At 36.1% G+C, this 21527-nt stretch overlaps 3 protein-coding genes across 4 annotated transcripts; all 3 read left to right on the top strand.

Moving 5' to 3' along the window:
• Positions 1 to 5318: 5318 nt before the first annotated feature.
• Positions 5319 to 6939, top strand: LOC114718589 (ethylene-responsive transcription factor ERF062). The gene is made up of 2 exons (XM_028903953.1): positions 5319 to 5461; positions 5533 to 6939. The coding sequence occupies exons 1-2, from the start codon at positions 5319 to 5321 to the stop codon at positions 6521 to 6523; spliced, it is 1134 nt and encodes a 377-aa protein (XP_028759786.1). The 3' UTR covers positions 6524 to 6939.
• A 3470-nt stretch (positions 6940 to 10409) lies between these two features.
• On the top strand, positions 10410 to 16371 carry LOC114718591 (high mobility group B protein 15). 2 transcript variants are annotated; one of them, XM_028903956.1, is made up of 8 exons: positions 10410 to 10515; positions 11268 to 11515; positions 12681 to 12759; positions 13701 to 13863; positions 13939 to 14028; positions 14784 to 15005; positions 15084 to 15184; positions 15741 to 16371. In XM_028903956.1, exons 2-8 carry the CDS (start codon positions 11346 to 11348, stop codon positions 16128 to 16130), a joined length of 1215 nt encoding a protein of 404 aa, XP_028759789.1. In that variant the 5' UTR covers positions 10410 to 10515; positions 11268 to 11345; the 3' UTR covers positions 16131 to 16371. The 2 variants fall into 2 exon arrangements, with proteins under 2 accessions (XP_028759789.1, XP_028759788.1); XM_028903955.1 differs by having other exon boundaries at positions 14784 to 15184.
• Positions 16372 to 16883: 512 nt separating this feature from the next.
• LOC114718588 (uncharacterized) lies at positions 16884 to 20628 on the top strand. Its single transcript, XM_028903952.1, has 7 exons — positions 16884 to 17370; positions 17473 to 17622; positions 18271 to 18405; positions 18809 to 18892; positions 19089 to 19199; positions 19289 to 19800; positions 19928 to 20628. The coding sequence occupies exons 1-7, from the start codon at positions 16884 to 16886 to the stop codon at positions 20582 to 20584; spliced, it is 2136 nt and encodes a 711-aa protein (XP_028759785.1). The 3' UTR covers positions 20585 to 20628.
• The last annotated feature ends 899 nt before the right edge of the window (positions 20629 to 21527 follow it).

Genomic DNA, 21527 nt, shown 5'->3' with positions numbered 1-21527 from the left:
TTTTGTTGTTTTTATGTGTTGATCTTATATAATTTGAGAGTAAATTCAAGTAATCAAAGAACACTTGGTCTAACCAACAAGTGTTGGGCATAGTGGTTAGCGGCTGACGCTCCTAAGGTGAGAACTTGTGTTCGATCCTTGGAGCCCACTGTAGATAGAGGGTGATACCCTGGCACAAAGTGCTATAGGATATGCTTCACATAACCTTGACTCCGGATTATTCAGTTGCTCGGGTTTACGTGACCCAATGAAAAGTCAGAATCCAGAAAAAGCGTGGGATATTGAGGGACAGGGGGGCCAAAGACCCCAAAATCACCTTAGTCATCAAAAAAAAAAAAATAGAGTACTTGGTCTATAGGTAGATACATTCTGAGCAAAGCCTTAATAGAAAAGGCATCGAACATTGAGTGATTCAAAGGTTATTGAAAAAAACAGAGAGTAACTTCAAGCATAATATCCAAAACATTGGGAAAAATAATATATAAAATAGAGAAATGTCTTGTCTAGCATCTGCCATAATAATTATTGACCTTAAACACTATAAATTTTTTAACAATTTATACATACAGTTAGAACAATCCTCTCCACCATCATGATTGAAAAAAAAAAACACTGCAAATTTCACACACATTTCCACGAACTGATTAAAAAAATTAAGGCTTTTTTAAGTTTTAACCAACCCATATGATTCAACTTAATATTAATAAAAATATATGAAATTTATGAGTCACCCGCGAACAGAATCTTTACATCGATACATAGGATTTACCACAACCCTATGAGTTATAAGTCAAACTTTTATTAATTGAATATAATTCCCCCTAGATTAATTGAACACCGTATTTAGCGGTGAATTGGCTATAAGTGGGCTGAGCTCATACACTTTAACTCAATGAAGCCCACCTATGAGGGAGCCCATGGACACATGGGCTCATGATGCCGAGAGATGTGGACTGGGCTTATACACTAACCGCTCGCTGAACCCACCCAACTAGGTGACGGATCTAGAAGCTAACCCGTGGGGGCCACACTGTTGAAAAGAAATTTTTGCAACGTGTTTGCACCGATGGGTCAGTCCGATCCATCCCCCGCCCCTCAGTTTCCTTAACTTCTGAACCCTTTTTTGGGGCCCCAAAAAAGCAATAATATTTGTGACCGATCAGTCCAAAAATTCCAACTTAGCGTTGAATTAGTGAACAAAATTAAGCCGTCGTTAATAAAAAGTGATCAAAATACATACATACAATTCTGATTGGGAATTGGCATAATAATTATCTACAATTTTTATAATTGGGTTAAAGGGTATTTTTATTCTTCAACTGTTCGTTCAAAAATATAAGAGTGTGTTTGGTATGAGGGATTTGGAGGGGAGGGGAGAGGAGGGAGGGGGAAGGATTTTAATCATTTCTTCTTGTTTGGCAAAACACAAATTTTAGGAGGGGAAGAAAAATTTTAAAAAATTTCTCCTCCCCTGCCTCCAAAATTAGGAGGATTTGGAGGGAAAGAGTAATATTTTGCCATGTTATGATTATTATACCCATATTTTGTCATGTGATGACTATTATGCCCATATCTTAAATAAAAAAAGGCAAAATTGTCCGTGCAAAATTGTCCATGTTAAAATATTTTTCCCTCCCCTCTCCTCATGTATCAAACAAGGTAATATTAAAATCCTCCCCTCTTTTCCTTTTTTATAAATCCAAAAAAAGTTATTAAAATCTTTGCACTTCCTCTCCTCCTCTTTCCTTCATTAAAATCCCTCATCTCCCTTCCTCTTATTGAGCCAAACAAACCTTTAGAATGTTTTCTAATAAAACGTCAAGAATTGCTCCATTGTTAAATGTTTGAGGACATTACCTTAATTTATAATCAGATATTTTCAAGACAATAGTAAAAAAAAATAAAAATGCTCTTCAGCCATTTATAACTTGGTAAAAAGTTGACTTACCGGCAATAAAATTAAGTTAAACTTCAAACAACGGTAATTACGTTGCGAATATTACATCATACCTCGTGACAAATTGGAAAGAAGAATTCACCGATTTCAGGGGTGGGGTGAAACGAATTTGGAGTTGCCCAAACAAATCGAAAAGCTTAAACGATCCATAGCCGCTAATTCAAGAGAGATTCAACATTTAAAAGAAAAATCCCTAGATTTTGTGTGTTTTGTAATTGGTTTGATAGTCTTTCGTTGACTTCTACAAACCATAGATCACTGGTTTGTGGAACCTTTGTTAGTTGTTGCTTTATTCAAGTGACAAAAGAATAAAATAAAAAATTAAGTAACTAGTATTATTGCTCCCAACTCCCAAGAGTTATTATAATTTAAAGTGATGCCAAAATTATTATGTCTAGAAATCCCCATCTTGGTTCACATTTTTCTTTACTTAAATTATTTGTATTTTCTGCTGTAGCCAAAAAATAACTGTTACTGTTTTTTTTGTTGATGAAAAACACAATATTTCTGGAGAATTGAATTTATTAAACCGGACCAAGAATGATAAGCATGATGAGAGTGGTAATGATTTTAATATATAGAAATTAAGTAAAAAGTGCGCTTAAGAAAAATTTTCTTCATTTTTTTTTTCATTAGCAACTTTCCAGAATGGCCATGATGTCACGCAGGAGCAGATTAGTAAGTAGAACGTGGTTTTCAGGTAGAGAGGATAATATATTTAACACTTTATTTTCAATTGTTCAATGCTAATTGGCCACGTCATCTTCTATGTACATTCATACCAATCTTAAATGACCCAGATAACATATACAATTGGTCGTGGCGTCTCATGCTTCAGTTCTATAATCGCCCACAAGAAAAATAACATGTTCTCAAATTAAATTCTTATTCATTCTTATCGTCATAATAAAACTTGTGTAATTAAATCATCAGCCTCTGATTTATTTCGACTTTAAAATTTATGTGGAGATCACATGCAGCCTGTAACATGACGAAGGCAAAGGTTCATGCATCGATTCTAAGTTAAAGATTGATTCTTTTTCCCCCATAACAAACAAATGTTCTTTTGAGATAAAAGAGGTAAGAGGTACAGAGAAGGGAGACAACGTAACACGGAATAATAAGAAAAAAAAATTAAAGGATAATCTCACATATATAATTTAATTTAATCACTAAAAAGTTCATTGAATCGCCATGACGTGTTATTTCCTACACCAGATCTTGTTATTGCCATTATGCCTTCACTAGTCATGTGATTTTTTTAGTGGTAATTGCTTACATGATGGGAGTGCTCAATCATCTCCATCTCCTTATTATGGTGTGGTAACTTACTAGTTTTCTCTCCAAAGGACAAGAAGATGAAGCATAATGTGGGGCGATAATTGTAGAATATTCTTGGAGGAGAAAAGGTTCAGGAATCGAACAAGAGAAGTTAGTGGGGAGGGCAAAAGAGAAAGGAAGAAGTTGTTCAATCAATTGCTAGGAGCGGTTGCAACAGACAAGACTTGTTTCTTTTTCCTTCTTAACTGGTGTTGTGGTGCTCACATTGTGCGCCTACAATTCCATATTTTATTACTGGCCTTCTCTCGTGAGTCTCCAAACAAAAGCCTACCATTTTGAAAATTGAAACAAAAAAAAAAAAATTCTCAAAAAAGAAAGTATGCAACGAAAGCTCATACCTGCTCTATAAACCAACAATAAGGTTGAGACAGAACAAGGCAAATTAGAGAGAGTAGTGAATGATGACGCTGGCAAGCCAAAACACATCTTTATCTCTAACTGCCAGACCTGGCTAGTTGCAAATTCCGCATCCAATCCTCAGTTCTGAAAAGAGATGACGTGTCAATAGATGCATTCTATAATGTAAATGTACATAATCGCACGCGCACACATTCTGGTTTTTTATCAGTGGTTTCAGGTATAGTCCACAGGAACAGATAAAGAAAACTTACCTTGTTATGGGGAACAGTTATCAGCTAACTAAACCAACATTCAGAAACAAGCCCTCTTGTCGCATTGTTACTTAGGCAGGACCATGTGCGCCATCCATAAACTAGTTGAAAAGAACATTATTAAAAAGTCGTACCAGACAATAAACTGCTGGTAATAAGTGCAATAAAATGTGGCCTATGGAGAATCTGTCCCTCACACACAGGCCCTTAAAATGGTATTCTTTTCATTGGAATGGTCATACCAGGGGCTTTGAACAAAGCACGTAACTTCAAGTTAGAGCAATGAATCTCAAGTAATGGTGCAATTCTAATAATTGCACACTCCTATGCACTTCCTTTTCACCCTTTATTTTTGTGTCCGTAACCATAAGATGAGTTGTTTAAGACAGGTGTCTCCCAGATGATCTCAAAAGACATTGAGCTGTTTCAACAAAAAGAAGTTCAACAAGTCATATCTGTGCTGTGCTCATGCGCTTTTAGCCATTTGTTTAATACTACTCCTATGAGAGGTAGCCTTGACATACATCATCAGGCTATCTCAAAGAAATTTTAAATAATATCCTGCTTTAAAATCCTTAATTAATTTGTACATGATAATATAGATAATCAACCTCTGCTAGCTGCACTGTTAAGGAATCATTAATAAATGCATCTTATGAAGTTACCTACCACATATCTGGTGATTACAATTTAAAGAGTCATCGCAGTTAGTTCAAAACTGATTCTAATACTGTAAATCACAAGGCTTTACCATGATTTAGTAACAAAAGAAAGGATGTATATACACAAATAATGTGTCAAAGGTCAACAGGTTTTCCACATTAAATTATATTTTGCATGACTGGGGGAGAGAGAGTATAACCTATGCGTGTTCAACGAAATCACATGACCATTGATGAGAAAAGAGAATAATACCCAATAAAATAAAAAAAATATAAACATGAAGTCTGAGATTGTTGTAGTTGCTGCCATGAAACGAATGTCAGTTCATCTATGCATTGAATTGAACCCAATAAGACAGCTAATCCAAGGCTTGAGCTGTCCTCTTCTGATTGGTTGTGACGGAAAATTAGAATATGGCATGCAAGCATGAATTCTGGGGCAAACGGAATCTTAATTATTTCAAAAGAAATAGATCTGAATGTAGCGGTAACTTGGCCTTGTGAACACAAAGTAGGTTCCTCTAATATTCTAATGAGGTAAAAAAACAGACACAGTCGGAATGAGGTGTGCAGGGCAAATATATATATATATATTTATATATATGGCATGGCGCTTTCATTTGCATCATTTCTATATATCTTTTCCCTGGCGATTTAACTCACTGAAGAATCCATATGGATCACAAGTTTCCCAAGATGGAAATCTCCAAGCAAAAGGAATTTTCAACTTGCTTTAAAGAAACGGCAATGGGATCAAAGATTTGGGGGGATCCAATCATTAGAGGCTCTCAGACTCTCACTGCTTCTCATCGCATTCATGTAGCAAGGGGGATGGATTCAATTTCATCACTAGCGTCATCAGAAAAGCTTCTTTCAATTTCAGATTCTAAGTCAGCAATAGAAGAAGTGCTAACAAGGGCCACTTTCAGTAGTTTTCTTCCTCAAAGGTTCGGTGATGAAGAGGAAATCACGAAGTGCACCAGAAAAATCAATTCCTTTCTGACTTAAATCCCATCTGTACTTCAAATGCTTCACCCTCAGGATCCAGAGAAAGTTTCGTTCCTCTAAATCTATTGAAAACACTTCCAGCATTACCAACAGAAGACGCATCTGATGAGTCAGCTTCTTCAACTGCTACATCTAGATTTCCATATTTGACATTGTTTCTGCAGGAGCCCTCCATGCTGTTTTCATCATCCTCAAAGGTCACTGAGTCGCTAGGCAAGCCCAAAAATTGTGAATCTCACCCAAAGATTTCAGACACTTCATTTTCTGTGTCCCAGTGTCATGCAATTCACAGCAAGGCAGTTACGGATCCACTCAAAATGAATCAGAGTCCTAAAAACTTCCGATCCAGGTCTTTTAATGACTATTGTTTGAGCACCAGCAAGACTCAGCCTATGAAGTATGCTGGACGAGGCAAGCTGTTTAAGGGGGTGAGGCAAAGACACTGGGGAAAATGGGTTGCAGAGATTAGACTGCCAAGGAATAGAACGAGGGTTTGGCTAGGGACATTTGACACAGCCGAAGATGCAGCCATGGCCTATGACACAGCTGCATACATACTTCGTGGAGAATATGCTCAACTGAACTTTCCAGATCTAAAGCATCACATCAAGGCCAATTCTTTGAATGGAACAACAGCTGCCCTCCTCGAGGCAAAGCTTCAAGCAATATCACAAGGAATTTCTTCTCAAAAAGTGCCCACTGATTCTCTGCCAGGATCATTGGATAAGAACCCAGCTGACAACACCAAAATCGATGGTAAAAATCAGAATCCAGCTAAAAAAGAATGGCAGTTTGAGATAGAGAACAAGGTTGGAGCTGATACAGTTGAGAGAAGCAAAAATAATCAGCAGGAGATATCGGGCGTGGAAGCTATTCAGTTAAGTAGAATGCCCTCATTAGATATGGACATCATTTGGGATTCTCTTTTAGTCCCCGATGCATGACCAATTTAAGTTTTCATTTCAAAAGCTTATATGATCCCCGTATCGTTCATAAACTGCATTCGTCGTCAGTTCATTCTGAATTTTACATATCACAGCACACCACGCCGACACACTGAATCTTCCGAATTCTGATTCTGCTATCTTGAAATTATATATTGAAAGTCGAATTGTTATTGATGCCTTTGGGCTCCGGTCTCTTGCTTCGTTCTATTCAGACATTTACCACCTTTACGCCACGACGAACTTATGATTTCTAAACTAAAACTTGATTGGATTACTAAGAATCCTTTCGCTAAAAAAGAGCAATGTGTTGAACAAAAAGCACGAGCCTGGAAACGAATACCAGGGGCGAACATGAAAAAACCTAGATTTCAATATCTATGAAAAGAGAGTGAAGCTACAAAACGATCTGAAATAATATACCCTTTTGCAGTGGCTTGCTAATGCAGCCATTGGTAGCTTTAGATAATCAATCTGTTGTATAGTTGCTGTCAGGATTGAAGGCCATTCGCTGAATCCATGGCTGATATGATACGATCCTCTGCTGCCACTAACACCCAAAGAAATATGACAGAACTCAGAAACTTCATAAAAACTGAAAACAAGGCTGTAGTACCATGCAAAAAAGGACATCAGATAAGAGAAATATTACCAATCGATTCTTTGTTTCGCGGCAATTTTAATAATCGGGAATCCAACTTGATAGCATCACCTTGTTACGAAATTGTTTTGGAAGATTCAATTTGTTAGTGTTTGCAGCATTGTCAAAATTGACTTACTTGTACCTTTTTTTCCTATCCATAATGATTTGAGGATAATTTTTTTGAAGTTGGGTGGCGAGACACTTGGTCTTTCTAAATAGCAACATTCAACAATGTATCAATTCCTATTGTTTTATTAGAGGTAAATTTTTTAATAAAAATTTAAATTTTAATATATCATGTTGTGAAGTATTAGCTACTAAACTCAACAATATAAATTAGTATTTATTTTATTAAAGATAAATTTTTTTAATAGGAATTCAAATCCTGATTTATTATGTTGTAAAGTACCAGCTATTAAACTCAGCTCTTATTGGTATCTTGTATTTTTTGTGTGATTTTCACATATAGGGTAGAAGATTGTTATATTTTGCTCAGGCAAAAAAAAAAGATTGTTATATTCTGCACACAACCTAAAGATCCTAAATCTTTTTCTTTATTTCTTTTTTGGGCCAAGAGGTTAGAATCCGAATTCCCACCTAGCCTTGGTCCTGCGCCGTTTACGAAGTGTTTGGTTAGGGGTTTAATGAGAGGAGGTAAGGTAGAAGGCGGATGAATTTTGTTTGGTGTAATAAATTAGAGCGGAGGAAAGGAAATTTTTTTTGTCTTTTTCTGCTTCCATTCCTTTCCCCCCTTCTCTTGTTTTTGGAAGGGAGAGAAATTATTTGTTCTGACTTGATAATATTATCCACAATATTGTTTTAATATTTCGAGTTTACCCTTAACAACTTCAATCATCTCTTTTACGCGTTGCTTTGTCTCTGATAATAATGATGATGATGATAATAATACTTAGTATTATTATATATGTTATAATACAATTATAAAGTATAATTATTCATACAAGTATAACTATAATTTATATATATTAAGTATTAATTAAATTTCATTTATCATTATACTGTATTAAGCATTTTACAAAACAAAAACAAAATTAACTTAAGATAGCATAAAGATAAAATTGTCCACATAAAAACTTCTCTCCTCTATTCTTTTTCTAAACCAAATAAAGTAACATTAAAATTTCTTTCCTCCCCTCTCTTTTCCTCCTCTCCTCTCCTTTACATTAAAATCCTTCCATTCTCCTCCCCTTTCCCTCTCCCTCGTTAAACCAAACACACAGAAATTAATAATCTCAAAATATAAGTCATTTGGGTGATCGTTCATTTTTTTTTTAAGTATTATTCCTATTACAATTTGCTAGAAGAAAACCTAAAATCCAATGCAGCATTTTTTTTATTTTTTTAAATATATGTAAAGTTGGAAAAAAAATTTATTTCTAGTCAAAATTAACGAGTCAATGACGTCTTTTTAGTTTTGGTGAAAGGTGATGTACAACAATAGCGATTTTTATAATCCCACGTTAGAACTTAACAGATATGGTCACAGATAGGTAAGCCTTGTATGGTCACGGATAAGTAAGCCTTGTATTAAGAAAATTTCCCCTTTTCTATTACCGTTTCTGTGTTGTTTGGCCGCAATCCATATCAAACAGAACCTTATCCAAGAAAAGGGAAAAATAAATTTCATCGCCTTCTCTTGCATCATTAACATGACATGAGTTTCAAATTGAAAAAAAAAAAATACCAGTTATCTTCTGACCAAAAAAAAAAACCAGTTATCGATGTCCAAAAGTGAGAAATCAGTTATTTGTTTTGTGAGTGGGAATTTGTGAGAGCTTAGAAATATATTCAGCACTATTTGCAGTTGATTTTTTTTAACTGGAAAATGTAACCGAAAATAGAGATCTCCCTGGTAAAATATAGTTAAATAAAGGATAGAAAATGGTATAAAAAAAGGAAAGACAAAAATACCGAATGAATAAGTAAAAAAAGATAAGAAAATAGCGGGAGGACTAATTCCCGAGAGTATTTTATTTTCATTCAAGTCACTTAGACTCTTCATATATCTCCCTCTCTCTATTTCACTGGGCCGTTTCATTCGGATTTCGGACTAATCCCGATTTGTTAAGGGGAAACTGCATCTAAATACCCTAGATCTATAAATTCTGTGAGTTTGGGGAGGGAAAAACATACTCCTCCGATCCTTAATATAAGATCCATTTAACTAATTTGATTAGATTAAAAAAATTAGGTAAGTTAGTTAATTATAAGAAAAGTGACACATCTTTTCTAAAATACCATAATCATCTTTCTTAATACCCCTCTCTTTTCTATTTAATTATGGTTGAAGGAGTATCCATAGGGGTAATTTAGAAAAAATTGATAAATATAAAAAATGTGTCTTATATTTAGGATCAAAACCAACTCAAAAATTGAGTCCTATATTAAGGACCGAAGGAGTACTACTTTTGTCTTGTATATATCTAGAGATCTGATTGGTTAAAAATTTCACATAACAAAAGAAAGTTAGGATCCTTTTTGCTATGCTAGAAAAAAGTTACTTTCAAAATTAGTAGAATTCGAAGCTTTTAATAAGGTATCTCATAAATGTATAAATACTTTTTAATCTTTAAGAATAATTGTAATTTTTTAAATTTGTTAAATGATTTTACATAGGATTCGGGTCTTCAGAAGTAATTCTTCCATTGCGTATCCCACAACCACCTTTTTGTTACAGCCAAAGAAATAAATAAATGTTGAGGTCACCTTTTGATATTCCTCATAAATGAGACAGAGAAAAGCAAATGGAAAGAGGATTGTGTTTTGGGAAATGAGTAAAATCCACCAGGTCAAATTTTCTTCTTCACCGTTCATTCATAATACCCTCTTAAAATAAAAATACACTTTAGAATAACAGAAACATAATAATAATTAATAAGTGAAATGAAATCCTGACTCCCACCACCACAATCATCTTACATATTCTTAAGCTTCCTGCTTAATTTCATTTTTCATTTGCATCATTGCATGTTCAGTACTCTCTCTCTCGGTAATTCTCGTCTTGTTTATTTTAAATACATTTTGCCTTATTATATAAAATTTCTGGTTATACATTCCTGCTTCTGCCTCTGGATTTTCCTGGTTGTTGTATTCTTTTATAGTTTGTACGTATTATTCTTGCTCCCCTTTATCCAAATCCTTAAATCTATAACCTACGGTGAGTATAAAAATATTAGGAAAAGGAAGAAAGCAATGAACATTTCAGGCCTCTATTGTGGGAAATCTTTATTTCTTTATCATATTTTCTTATCGTTGTCCTCCATGAGCGTGGCGTGGGAGGCCAGACAAATGTGATTTGAAATTTCAGGAAGCGGGTCTTCAAGAAAAGGTGAGGTTTCCGTCTTTGACGATGGGCCCTACGTCTCCATTTCCTTTTTACGCTGATACAATTTCAGTTAGTACAGAAATATTCGATATAAAGTGAAAGACTCTGTGTATGGCAATATATATTTGTGCCAGATCGTCCGGTCGATAGCCGTAGCCGTATGAACAGAGCATGAAGTGAAGGAGAGACATTTTGCGTGTCGTTATTGCCATATCCTGAAAGGGTTTCTTCTTTTTGGCCTCTGATTTTCTCAGAAAGCTTAAGGTTTAATGGGTTCTTCGTACTGTTGCATCTTCGGGAGTCAGGAGGGAATTCATAACTTTGACAGTTATGCAGTATTATTCCCTCTTTTTTACCTCTCGGTCTTTGTTTTATCTCCTAGCTTCTCCCTGGGAGTTATGTCGTCAGCCCTGGTGGTTGGGGATCTCATCAACCTCGTGGTTTGTTTCCGTTCTCCGAGATAATCTAATGTATAGTCATTTTGATGGGTTTTTTAGCCCTGCCGTGTCCCACATTCTGCTACTAGACTTTTCAGCTCTTTCTTTTCTTTTATTGCCTCCAAGATTTGGTTTTTCTTGATTTCCCTTGTCTGCATGGTGGTCAATCATAACTTTTCACTGCTTGAGTTTTTTGTTTCTTGGTGTGTCTTTGCAGTTTTCTGTTTATTAACTTGCTTTACGATGTTCTTGTCCTAGTTATTGTTTGTTCGATTATTTTTCGACGTCGTCCGACTTTTGTAAGGATAAATCTTGCAGGCTACAACTGGCAATATTGGCATTTGGATAGGGAAACACTGAAGTGAAGGGCAAGGTTACTAAAGAAAAGCGTTCCAAATGGCATCAACATCGGATGCCTCCAAGACTTCATTCCCTGTGACAGAGGCAGCTTCGAACTTCTATCTGTATCCTGCTCCTCTTGCAAAATTTGATGATATCGCGGGTGATCCCAGGCTCTTTTTGTACACATTGGAGAAGCTCAACAATCGTCTGGGTTCCAAGTTCATGTGAGCTCTCCCTCTCCCTCTCTATACGTATCCGTTATCATCCTCTACCCTGCTATATATTCCCCTGTAACTTTACAGTGCTGGGATTCGAATTCTTTAACATAAAGCAATGATTAGAAGTTTAATAGAAATGCATTGTGCAAAACAGTGTTCCCTGTGTCCTGAGTTCTGGGCTCTTTTAATGTATGTTTATTGAAAATTGAAAGCGTATGGGTTTTTCTTGTCCATATTTTGAAAATTACAATATGCCGCCATTCTGCCAATTTCTTCTTCTGTGGAGTATCACATTGCCATTTTGCGTCCTCGTCAAAGAAATTGTGATATTTTTTTTTGGCAGCCAGGGGCTCTGCTTTTGCAGTGTCTGCGAAGGCGTTGCTCAGTTTGTGGTCTGAGATTTTCTTCTTGGTGCGCTTTGGCCCTTTTGACCAATTGTTCAAGGGCCTCCGTCAAAATTACCTGTAGACAATAATTTCTATATTTTGTTTGAAATATTGGAATGTTAGGTGAAGATATTAATTACCTTATAAGGTTTAATAATATATATATTAATCTATTCATGCCCTCTCGTCTTTTCTTCATTGTTTGATGTAATGAAAGAACAAAGGGAAAGTGACAAAAGGCCAAGCTGACAGATGATAACATACTATTCTTCGACTATAGTAGACTTGGCCATGTATTTTGAAAATTTTGATTACAGTCATGTGCCTAAACCGTTAATTTTTCAGAATAATCCTCAAATCCAAGTTGGATGAACTTCTAGTGATTATTTTGTCAAGATAGATGCCCACTTCTTTCTGATTTCTGTTTTGCTTTTCATTTTCTCTGTGGCATTCCATTTTATGTCATTATTATGGATTTTAGTTTGGACAATGCCTAAATGTTTATCTATTCAAATTGTTTGGAGTGTTTTTTTGTGCTCTTACTTGACCAATGTCTTGAGACATTGTATCAGGAATAATCAATATCTACTTAAATATGATCCTTGCAGGAACATTTAATGTTTCCTTCATTGACAACTTGGCCCTGTTTCCACTTCGTGTATTTTTTAAGAAATATTGCTCAAGAAACTTTTATTACTTTCCTTAAGAGCTCACAGAACGAAATTTGAATAAACATTGTTGCAATTTGTTGAGTCCTTTTTATTTCTGTTGACAACCTGTTTCAGGATACCCATTATAGGGGGAAAAGAACTAGATTTGCATCGGCTTTTCTTGCAAGTGACTTCTCGTGGAGGCATTGAGAAAGTAAGATGTGAATGATCGAGTATTTGTTGTTGTTGGTGCTAATTATTTTCCCTCACTTGTTTTGCATTAGTACGATTAATGGTTATATCTTAAAACTGCAATGGTCTTTAGTATCATCTTCCAGATATTATTTTAGATGCAATGGAGTAACAGTAAAGGGAGACATAATATTTGTAAACCAACACCTTATAGCCAATCAAATTTTAAAAATGTTCTTATTGATGAATGTCATGAACTGATATCAAATCTTTATTTATTTAAGTGATGCAAAACGTTACAGCATTTAAATGTTTTATCATCTGATCTTAAGAACTTGGAAGAATTATGTGCTTTATTTATAATATAGTAATCGTAATAAGGATAAAAATTTAATTGATCATAGTGAATTTATCAACCATAATTCAGTGCATCAAGTCAACAATAAAAAATGATAATTAAGTCAGAACAAGGTTCATTACATATCAAAACTTGCTTGAATGTTGGATCCCTCAAAAAGATGTGCGCAATGATTAATGACTTCATCAAACATAAGTTTGGTTCCCTAATGACCAAATGTGGTTTCAGATTCTAGTATAAGAACATTTCATTGAAAAAAAGCCAATCTTAAACACACAGCGCATAGCTGTATAGAAGATAAAACATTCCTCTACTCTAATCTGACAATATATTCATAATAGCCCAAAAACCGAAAATCTTTTACTTCATGAAATCTGATACCTGGAAGTCGAGATGACCTGTTTGTCATGGCCTGTTAATGAAACCTTGATAATCAATTATGCAAATGTTGGATTGAATGAGAAAGATATTGCAATTCATGATGCAAAAGCTATAAAACTTGAGAACTTTGTACATTATTCTATAGATGCGTGCAAATTGTTGGTTTTGTTTGTTTACAGTTAACTAGTGATAATCCTAAAGAATCTAGTTAATTTTCTGCACAGATTATAAGGGAGAGAAGATGGAAAGAAATAACTGCTCTTTTCAAATTTCCATCTACAGCTACAAATGCTTCTTTTGTGTTGCGGAAGTACTATGGTCAATTGCTTTACCACTATGAACAATTATACTATTTGAAGGCCCCAGGATGGACCCATATACCTTCTGGTCTGTGCATTTAGTCCAAATTTCTTGATTCTAGGGCATTTTTAAATGCATAAAATGACAATTGGTTTCTGTCAGATGCTTTGCAGAGTTCATTGCATGTTCCAGTTCCTACAAGAATACAGCCGATTTTGCATCCCCCAGTTAATGCCTCTGAATTGCCTGAAGGTATCTTTTTCCTATCTAAATATAAGATTGATTACTAACTTTGGAGAAGGAAAAATTTGCAGTCACAAAAATTGTTCGGCCCATCTGTTAATCCTCTCTTAACTATGATGAAATGATGAAACCTTATGGAGCAGACTCTTAGCGTTTGAAGTCAACATTTCTAAGTCAAATGATTAATCTTGGTTCAAAATATTTGTGTGGTTTCAACAGATCATGTTATTCTACTGCCTAGTTTTTTCAAGTATGCCTAACATGATATATTTTGCATGCCTTTCTGATCTTAACTCTTTGTCTCTCTGAGATTTAACACTGTAGATATCCTTTGAGCTGCTTTAGTTATTTAGGGCAATCGCTTGAACTGGACAGTCTTTTGTAATTTGTATGTATAAATTATATGTAATAGAGATATTAATCAGATTTGGATGTTATCACTGGAAACGATTTAAGGATATGGTTGCTGACTTAGTTTGACCTAGTCATATGTTTGTCGTTCCACGAGCCAATATTTTTTTCCAAAAAAAAAAAAGTACAGCTTGTCATACAAGCTACTATGTTAGTTTGTCATGCAAGATAATTTTCCAGTCTCTATCAATAACTTGCATGTCATGGCTTGGATTTGTTGTTTTGCTCCGTTCTGTTAACTTGCAAATTTACTAGCTACAGGTTTTGTTTATTTTAAATTTAATTTTTTTTTCGGAATAAGCTATAATGAGCTGATGGATGAGCAATAATGTATAATCTTTTTGTGGTTTCAGCAACTTCAGCTTCTTCTGCAGGGACTCCAGTGATTGGGGTGATTGATGGAAAATTCGAAAGTGGGTATCTTGTTACTGTCACACTGGGTTCAGAGAAACTTAAAGGTGTGCTATATCAGGCTCCACAAAACCCTGCGTTGCCAACAATGCTGCAACATAGTAGTGTTCCAGTTAATTACAGCAATACCTCATCAGCTGCTTTGGGTGTCCATCGTCACCGACGTAAGAAATCTGAGATAAAAAAGAGAGATCCTGATCATCCTAAACCTAATCGAAGCGGATACAATTTCTTCTTTGCAGAGCAGCATGCAAGATTGAAACCGCATCACCATGGGAAGGACCGAGAAATCAGTAAGATAATTGGTGAGCTCTGGAACAAATTAATAGAGCCAGAGAAAGCAGTAAGCAATTTATTGAATTTTGTCTTTCTGCATTTATGTTTTTCATATTTTTGAGTTCATATTTTGGTCACCAAAAGAGACGCTTCTCAATTTATTGCTTGAAACCTTGACCTTTTCATTTCAGTCCTCTATAGTATATTGTATTATGAATAAAGTCTTCACATTAAGCCTGCTCGCAAAAAGTAAACAGAACAGTTACTTGGGGGAACCAAAAGCTTTTCAAATGTTGAAAAACAAAATTACCAGGATTTCTTGGTTCGTTTTGTTCTTTTCCCTCCTTTGATTTTCTGGGTTTCAATTGTAGCTAAGCATTCAACTGTTCTGTCGAGTCCTGGTTGGGCCACATAAACTCCTTGGTTTTAGTGTTCACTCTCAGGCTTGACATGAGGACTTTATTAAAGACAACATACTGACTTTATGAAGGACAACATACTCTAGAATGTCAAAATTTGGGGGATCAGATTGAGACACGAAGTATCTTTGGAGAACTAAAGTATGAAAAAAAATTTTCCCCATTTTCCGATATCCTGCGTGAACGGCTTTCCCTTGACTTTAGGTTTATCAAGAGAAGGCTCTTAAGGATAAAGAGAGGTATCAAGCTGAAATGGAGAATTATAGGGAGAAACTGAAAACAGGCCAGGGTATAGGTGATGCTGTGCCGCTACAACAACAAATTCCTGATAAGGATATGATGGATGCCGACTTGAAAGTGGATGAATCTGAGGGAGTAGAATTTCCTCAGACACCAGCTGAGAGCAGTTCTAGTGAAAGTGGCTGCGAAGTTGATAAAGGTACAGAGCATAATTTGGACGTGAATGCATCTCCTGGAATGATAGGAGTGGGTGCTGAATCTAGCTATCTGGGTGGGAGAAACCATCGAAGGAGAAAGAAGGGAATGATGATGGAGATCAACATGCTCAAAAGATGGATGAGAGCTCAAGCATGATGGCTATGCAGTAAAGAGTGGAGCAAAGGAACGAAGAATCTTCAAGAATTTTTGATATGGCTGAAAATCCCAGGCTTAATATAGGTTAGATTGCCGAAAATGAATTAGGATGTTACAACTTGTGGTATTGTGTTTTCAAGAATGTTTACGATGCTCGTATGGGCGTCATTTTGCTGTAAATTTAGCACGCTGCTATAGACATTCGCTAATGAAGCAATGGGTACTGGAGGATTTTTTGTTATGTTGGGTTAACAAGCAAGAATCTGATTGGTTACTTACAATACTACTTTATTCTTTAACCACATTATTGGCCAACCATGAATCTTTTGGCATGCTCTGGGGATTTTGGAATAAAAATCTCCCTCATTGTCAAGGAAATGCCAATCTTGCACTGGAAGTAATAAAAGTTAGTTGCTCAGACATTAAAATAAAAAAGGAACATCCTACGTGCAACAATAAAGCTATACTGATCACTAGTTGTATGCTGAGTTTGCTTGCCAAAACTGTATATTATAACTGCGAAATCATAACTTTAATAATGGAGATCGCGATTATTGCTTGCTTTGTAGCCGTGCAACGAACACTATATTATAAAAAAGCATGAACTAAATAAAACTGATACTGTAATGAACATTTAAGAGAAGGGCTAGCTACCTAGAAAGGCCAACCTAGGAAAGTGTGAGAAAAAGGAAGTATATATATAGGCAGCAAAGAAGGTAAGTTGTTGATTACTTTTGCGTAGAAGCATCAACAATGGAGGTTGAGGATGAATGTTTGTTGGGTTATGCCATGAAAGGCCAATGGAGGGAAGCTGTAGAGGCATACAGGAAGAAGCCAAGAGCGTTGGAGGCCAGGACCACGAAGTTAGAAGACTCAGTGATACACATGGCAATCTATATGGGGCGGACCAATTTTGTGACAAGCCTCCTAGAGAAGATCGAAAAGGACGAGTGTATAAGAATCCTAAACATGCAAAACTCAAAGGGAAACACTCCTCTCCACTTGGCTGCAGAACTTGGTAACCTGGAAATCTGCAGAAGCATTGCAGGAAGAGATCCCGATCTCATTTCATGTCGAAACATGGAAGGCGAAACGCCGTTGTTCTTGGCAGCTCATTATGGTAAGAAAGATGCATTCTTTTGCCTCCATGGTTACCTCAACAACAAAGGTGACTACTCACTCTGCAGGAGAACTAACGGGGATACAATCCTTCATTCCACCATATATGGTGAATTCTTCGGTTAGTTCATATATTATATATTATTCTACACCTCAATTGTGTTTTTCAAACGCCAGATTAATTATTATTCTCTTAAGTTCTTTTGATTGTTTCTTGTTGTAGATTTGGCATTTCAAATAATTCACTTGTACCCACACCTTGCATTGTCTAGGAATGAAGAAGGTGTGTCACCTCTTCATATCCTTGCCATGAAGCCCAGCTGCTTTAAAAGCAGCACAAGAATGGAGACTTTTGATATTCTCATATACCATTGTAAGATGCTCTTATTTCCTTCAAGTTTTTCCCATTTAGTTAGAATAATTATTTGTCTCTCATTTGTCATATAAAAAAACATAACTTTAAGAATATTCCGAGCATAATCATATTTATATCGTTTACTGTAGAAGATTGTTGGTAGCTAAAAAGATTATATATGGTTTTGTAGCATGAAGGCATACAGCCGTTTGCTCTTGATTAAGGAAGTTTATCCATTACAATTATTGTTAGAAAATGCTAGAGTTATCAATATTGATTTGATGATTAGGAAAATGGGTTCTATATATATATATATATATATATATATATATATATCCACACTTTAGACCAAAACGCAAAATCTAACTTGATCGACAAGTAATTTAATATTCCTCCATGATGAACTCTCGCTAGATCATCGCATACAGTAAAGCATCAATATTGGCTTTTTCATCTCTAGGAGTAGAATCTCTGCAGCAATAATTGTTTCATGATAAAATCATAAAGAATCACTCTACAATTATAACTGAACCCAAACCCTACATGTGTCATTCAATTTTCGTCAGGTGAACGTAAAATTTCCAGGTGTTAAAGGTTGATGTTATATATATATATATTTGCACCTCGGTTTTGTGTAAGTTCTAATAACTACTCATGTTCTTCCAGGTTTAATAGTGGATGAGTTGAAGAAGGAAATTGAGGACTCAAGTAGAGCAGATAGCAAAAGTATTGAGTGTCCAGAGAACTACACAACATGCATGGATGTGTTAGAAACTTCGAAGAAACTACTTAAAGTATTGAGTGAGTCAAATATACATTCTCTACTAAATCATATATATATATACATATATATATATATATATATAAAAACGCACGCGCTTTACTTTGTCATTCATTTCATGTAAATTGGTAATTCCAATACATGCTCTCAAATATAACAACTGGACTTGGCTCATTCTCGAGTCCACTGTTATCATATCTGATTTAACACTTGGGTGTTATTAACTTCCTCATCCAATCCTTTCTTGGATTTGGAAGCCAATGAAGCTCAGTCCCTCATCACCATCAAAATAGCTTTATCTAAGTGGTTGAAATTGCCACAAGTTTATATATGCCCTTTATTTTTCTTATGACTTCTAGATGTTCAAGCCTATGTCCAACATATATAACTCATTCATGTCTTACATTTATGCCGTAATTGAAGCAACTGGCACTAGTGGCGGTAAAGCTGCAACTGATCAAGAGAATCAGAATCCCTCACTTGGCAGAAACTACCCCAGAAATGCAGGTACCTAATTTATCCTCAATTCGAGCTAACCAGATCTCTATATATGTATAAACAATGGTGATATAGCTGGGGAGAGAGAGAGAGAGCTAACTTGATATTTATGATCTTCTATATCTATATATCATATTCGTGTTAACTGTGTTATGTTAGCTGGTACTTTATAAGAAATAGTTATTAATTGTGGTTTCTGTTTCAGAGCAAGCAGCAAGGAAACAAGAGAGAAGCTACCGATTCCCTCACAACTGGGAAACCGCGATCAGATTCCTAGTCATCCTTATGAAGGTTTTTCTAATCATTTTTGGTGTAGGTAGGATATGATTCTTCTCGCAATCTGATGTGTCATTAAAAAGATAAACATCACGTTAATCTCCATATACACATAATCTTTAATCACAGGAGCATCTTGGATATGGAAAATCCAGAGAAGAAAAGAGAAACACGTGTGGGCCAAGCAAGTAATGGTGGAGCTAGTTCGACTCGCTTCTTTCCACAAATATGGCAACACGGGAAGTACTCCTCACAAGTATCACAGCGAAAGTGCAAGAGAGGACATGGAGAATCACATGAGTGATCAGAAGAAGAAGGGGACTATAATAGAGACGCCAATATTAATAGCAGCGAAGATGGGAGTGACGGAGATGGTGGAGAAAATCCTGCACTCTTTCCCTCTGGCAATCCAAGACCTGGACGCAGACAACAAGAACGTGGTTCTTCTGGCCGTAGAGAACAGACAGCCCCATGTGTTTAGCCTTCTAAGAAAGATGGAGTTTGTCAAAGAGAGTGCTTTCAGACACGTCGATGCTCAAGGCAATAGTGCCTTGCATCTCGCTGCTTCTTGTAAGGATCATAAGCCTTGGCTTGTTCCTGGCGCTGCCATGCAAATGCAATGGGAATACAAGTGGTATAAGGTTCGTTCGTGTGTGTGTGTGTATACAAATATATATCTATATGATTCTCATATGCATTTATTTGTTAAATACGAGAGAGAAATCTTCATTCAAAAGTTGATTTGCTTGCATACTTTGTGATTTTCAGCTAGTGAAGGACTCGATGCCGCCGAACTTCTTCTCTCGATACAACATTCATGGCGAAACAGCGAAGCACATCTTCTTAAGAACACACGGACATCTCATGAAAGAGGGGAGCAAGTGGCTGACGAAGACGGCGGAGTCGTGCTCGGTGGTGGCGGCGCTCGTGGCGACCGTGGCATTCACTACGTCGACGGCCATACCCGGAGGATCCGACCAAGACACCGGCGTGCCTCTTCTCCAAGGACGTCCTCTGTTCAACATATTTACGGTGGCGTCTGTGGTGGCGCTGTGCTCGTCGGTGATGTCCCTAGTGATGTTCCTGTCGATCCTGACGTCTCGGTTCCAAGAGAAGGACTTCGCTGCAGGACTGCCCAGGAAGCTTCTGGTGGGGATGTCGTCACTGTTCACCTCAATAGGTTCGGTGTTGGTATCTTTCTGCGCGGGGCATTTCTTCGTCGTGCAACCTGGCCTGAGAGTCGCCGTGTATCCGATATACGTGGCGACGTTCTTGCCGGTGACGTTTTTCGCACTGGTTCAGCTTCCTCTGTATCTTGATCTGGTTCTGGCGATCTGCCGGAAGGTTCCACAACGGAGCTACAAGGTCTTCTCCCACGACATGGGATCCCCTGAAAAAACATCCAGAGGTAAAACTTCGTCCTGATCAACTCCATGAAAGCTAACGTAGTTATTACTGACTAACATCAAATTCTAGCTCGTGAAAAGCTGTTTGGTTTATTTGCCTTTTTCTAATTTATATTTATGTATAATTAGTTTCATTTTGGCTTTTCGGTTTTAATTAATTTATTAGAAATTATAAAATACAATTATTTTGTGGAATAAATCAGTATTTTAACGTTCCATGTGTTATGCCGGTAAAAGATACTGCCTCCAATCCTAAACTTAAGAAAGCACACAAAAGGCTTGCTTTGTTGTTTAAAACTTTCATATATTTTATCTTTTAAATTTATAATTTTTGCACAATAATATTTATATTAATTGCATATACTAAAAGTTCCTATTAAGGGATAGTTATAAGATAGTTATAATACAGATAACTAAAAAAACATGGCGAGCACAACAGGGGTGCTGAAGGCCCAAACGGCCGAGGTAGTGGCTACCATGACTGCCGAAATTTTTGAGCAACAAGCAAAGATCGTTGTGCTAGAGAAGGCGGTGGCCAATAATGGGCCGGTTAACACATATTTATTATAACATATAACTAATTTAACTAATTTTTTTAATATCTGTAAATTAATTATCTAATTCCTAGGTAGATTATTGGAGTGAGTATATATCAATTTCGTTGTAGCTTGAGTGAATTATTCAACGCTTTGCACCCACTCTTAATATTTTTCTATCTTCCAACCAAATCATCTGATCATGAAGTCGGAAGGATATTAATTATTAATAACATTAATATAATAATGAATCCTGATCTTCATCATCCAGAATTCTCCACAATGTTTAAGTCAGAAAGTAGATGAAGCAGGATAAATAATTTAATTTCCCAGCCTCTCAATTATTTTCATCGTCTATTAACGAAACACCAATTTGTTATATTTTGCAATATTAATAATTTCGATCAACTTGTTTTGCAACAAGAG

Source organism: Neltuma alba, unplaced genomic scaffold (genome assembly GCF_004799145.2).
Source record: "Neltuma alba isolate B1F8T4 unplaced genomic scaffold, ASM479914v2 tig00011852_pilon, whole genome shotgun sequence".
Taxonomy (NCBI): domain Eukaryota; kingdom Viridiplantae; phylum Streptophyta; class Magnoliopsida; order Fabales; family Fabaceae; genus Neltuma; species Neltuma alba.
The sequence above is the reverse complement of the archived record's forward strand: the minus strand, read 5'-3'. Positions and strand labels throughout refer to the sequence as shown.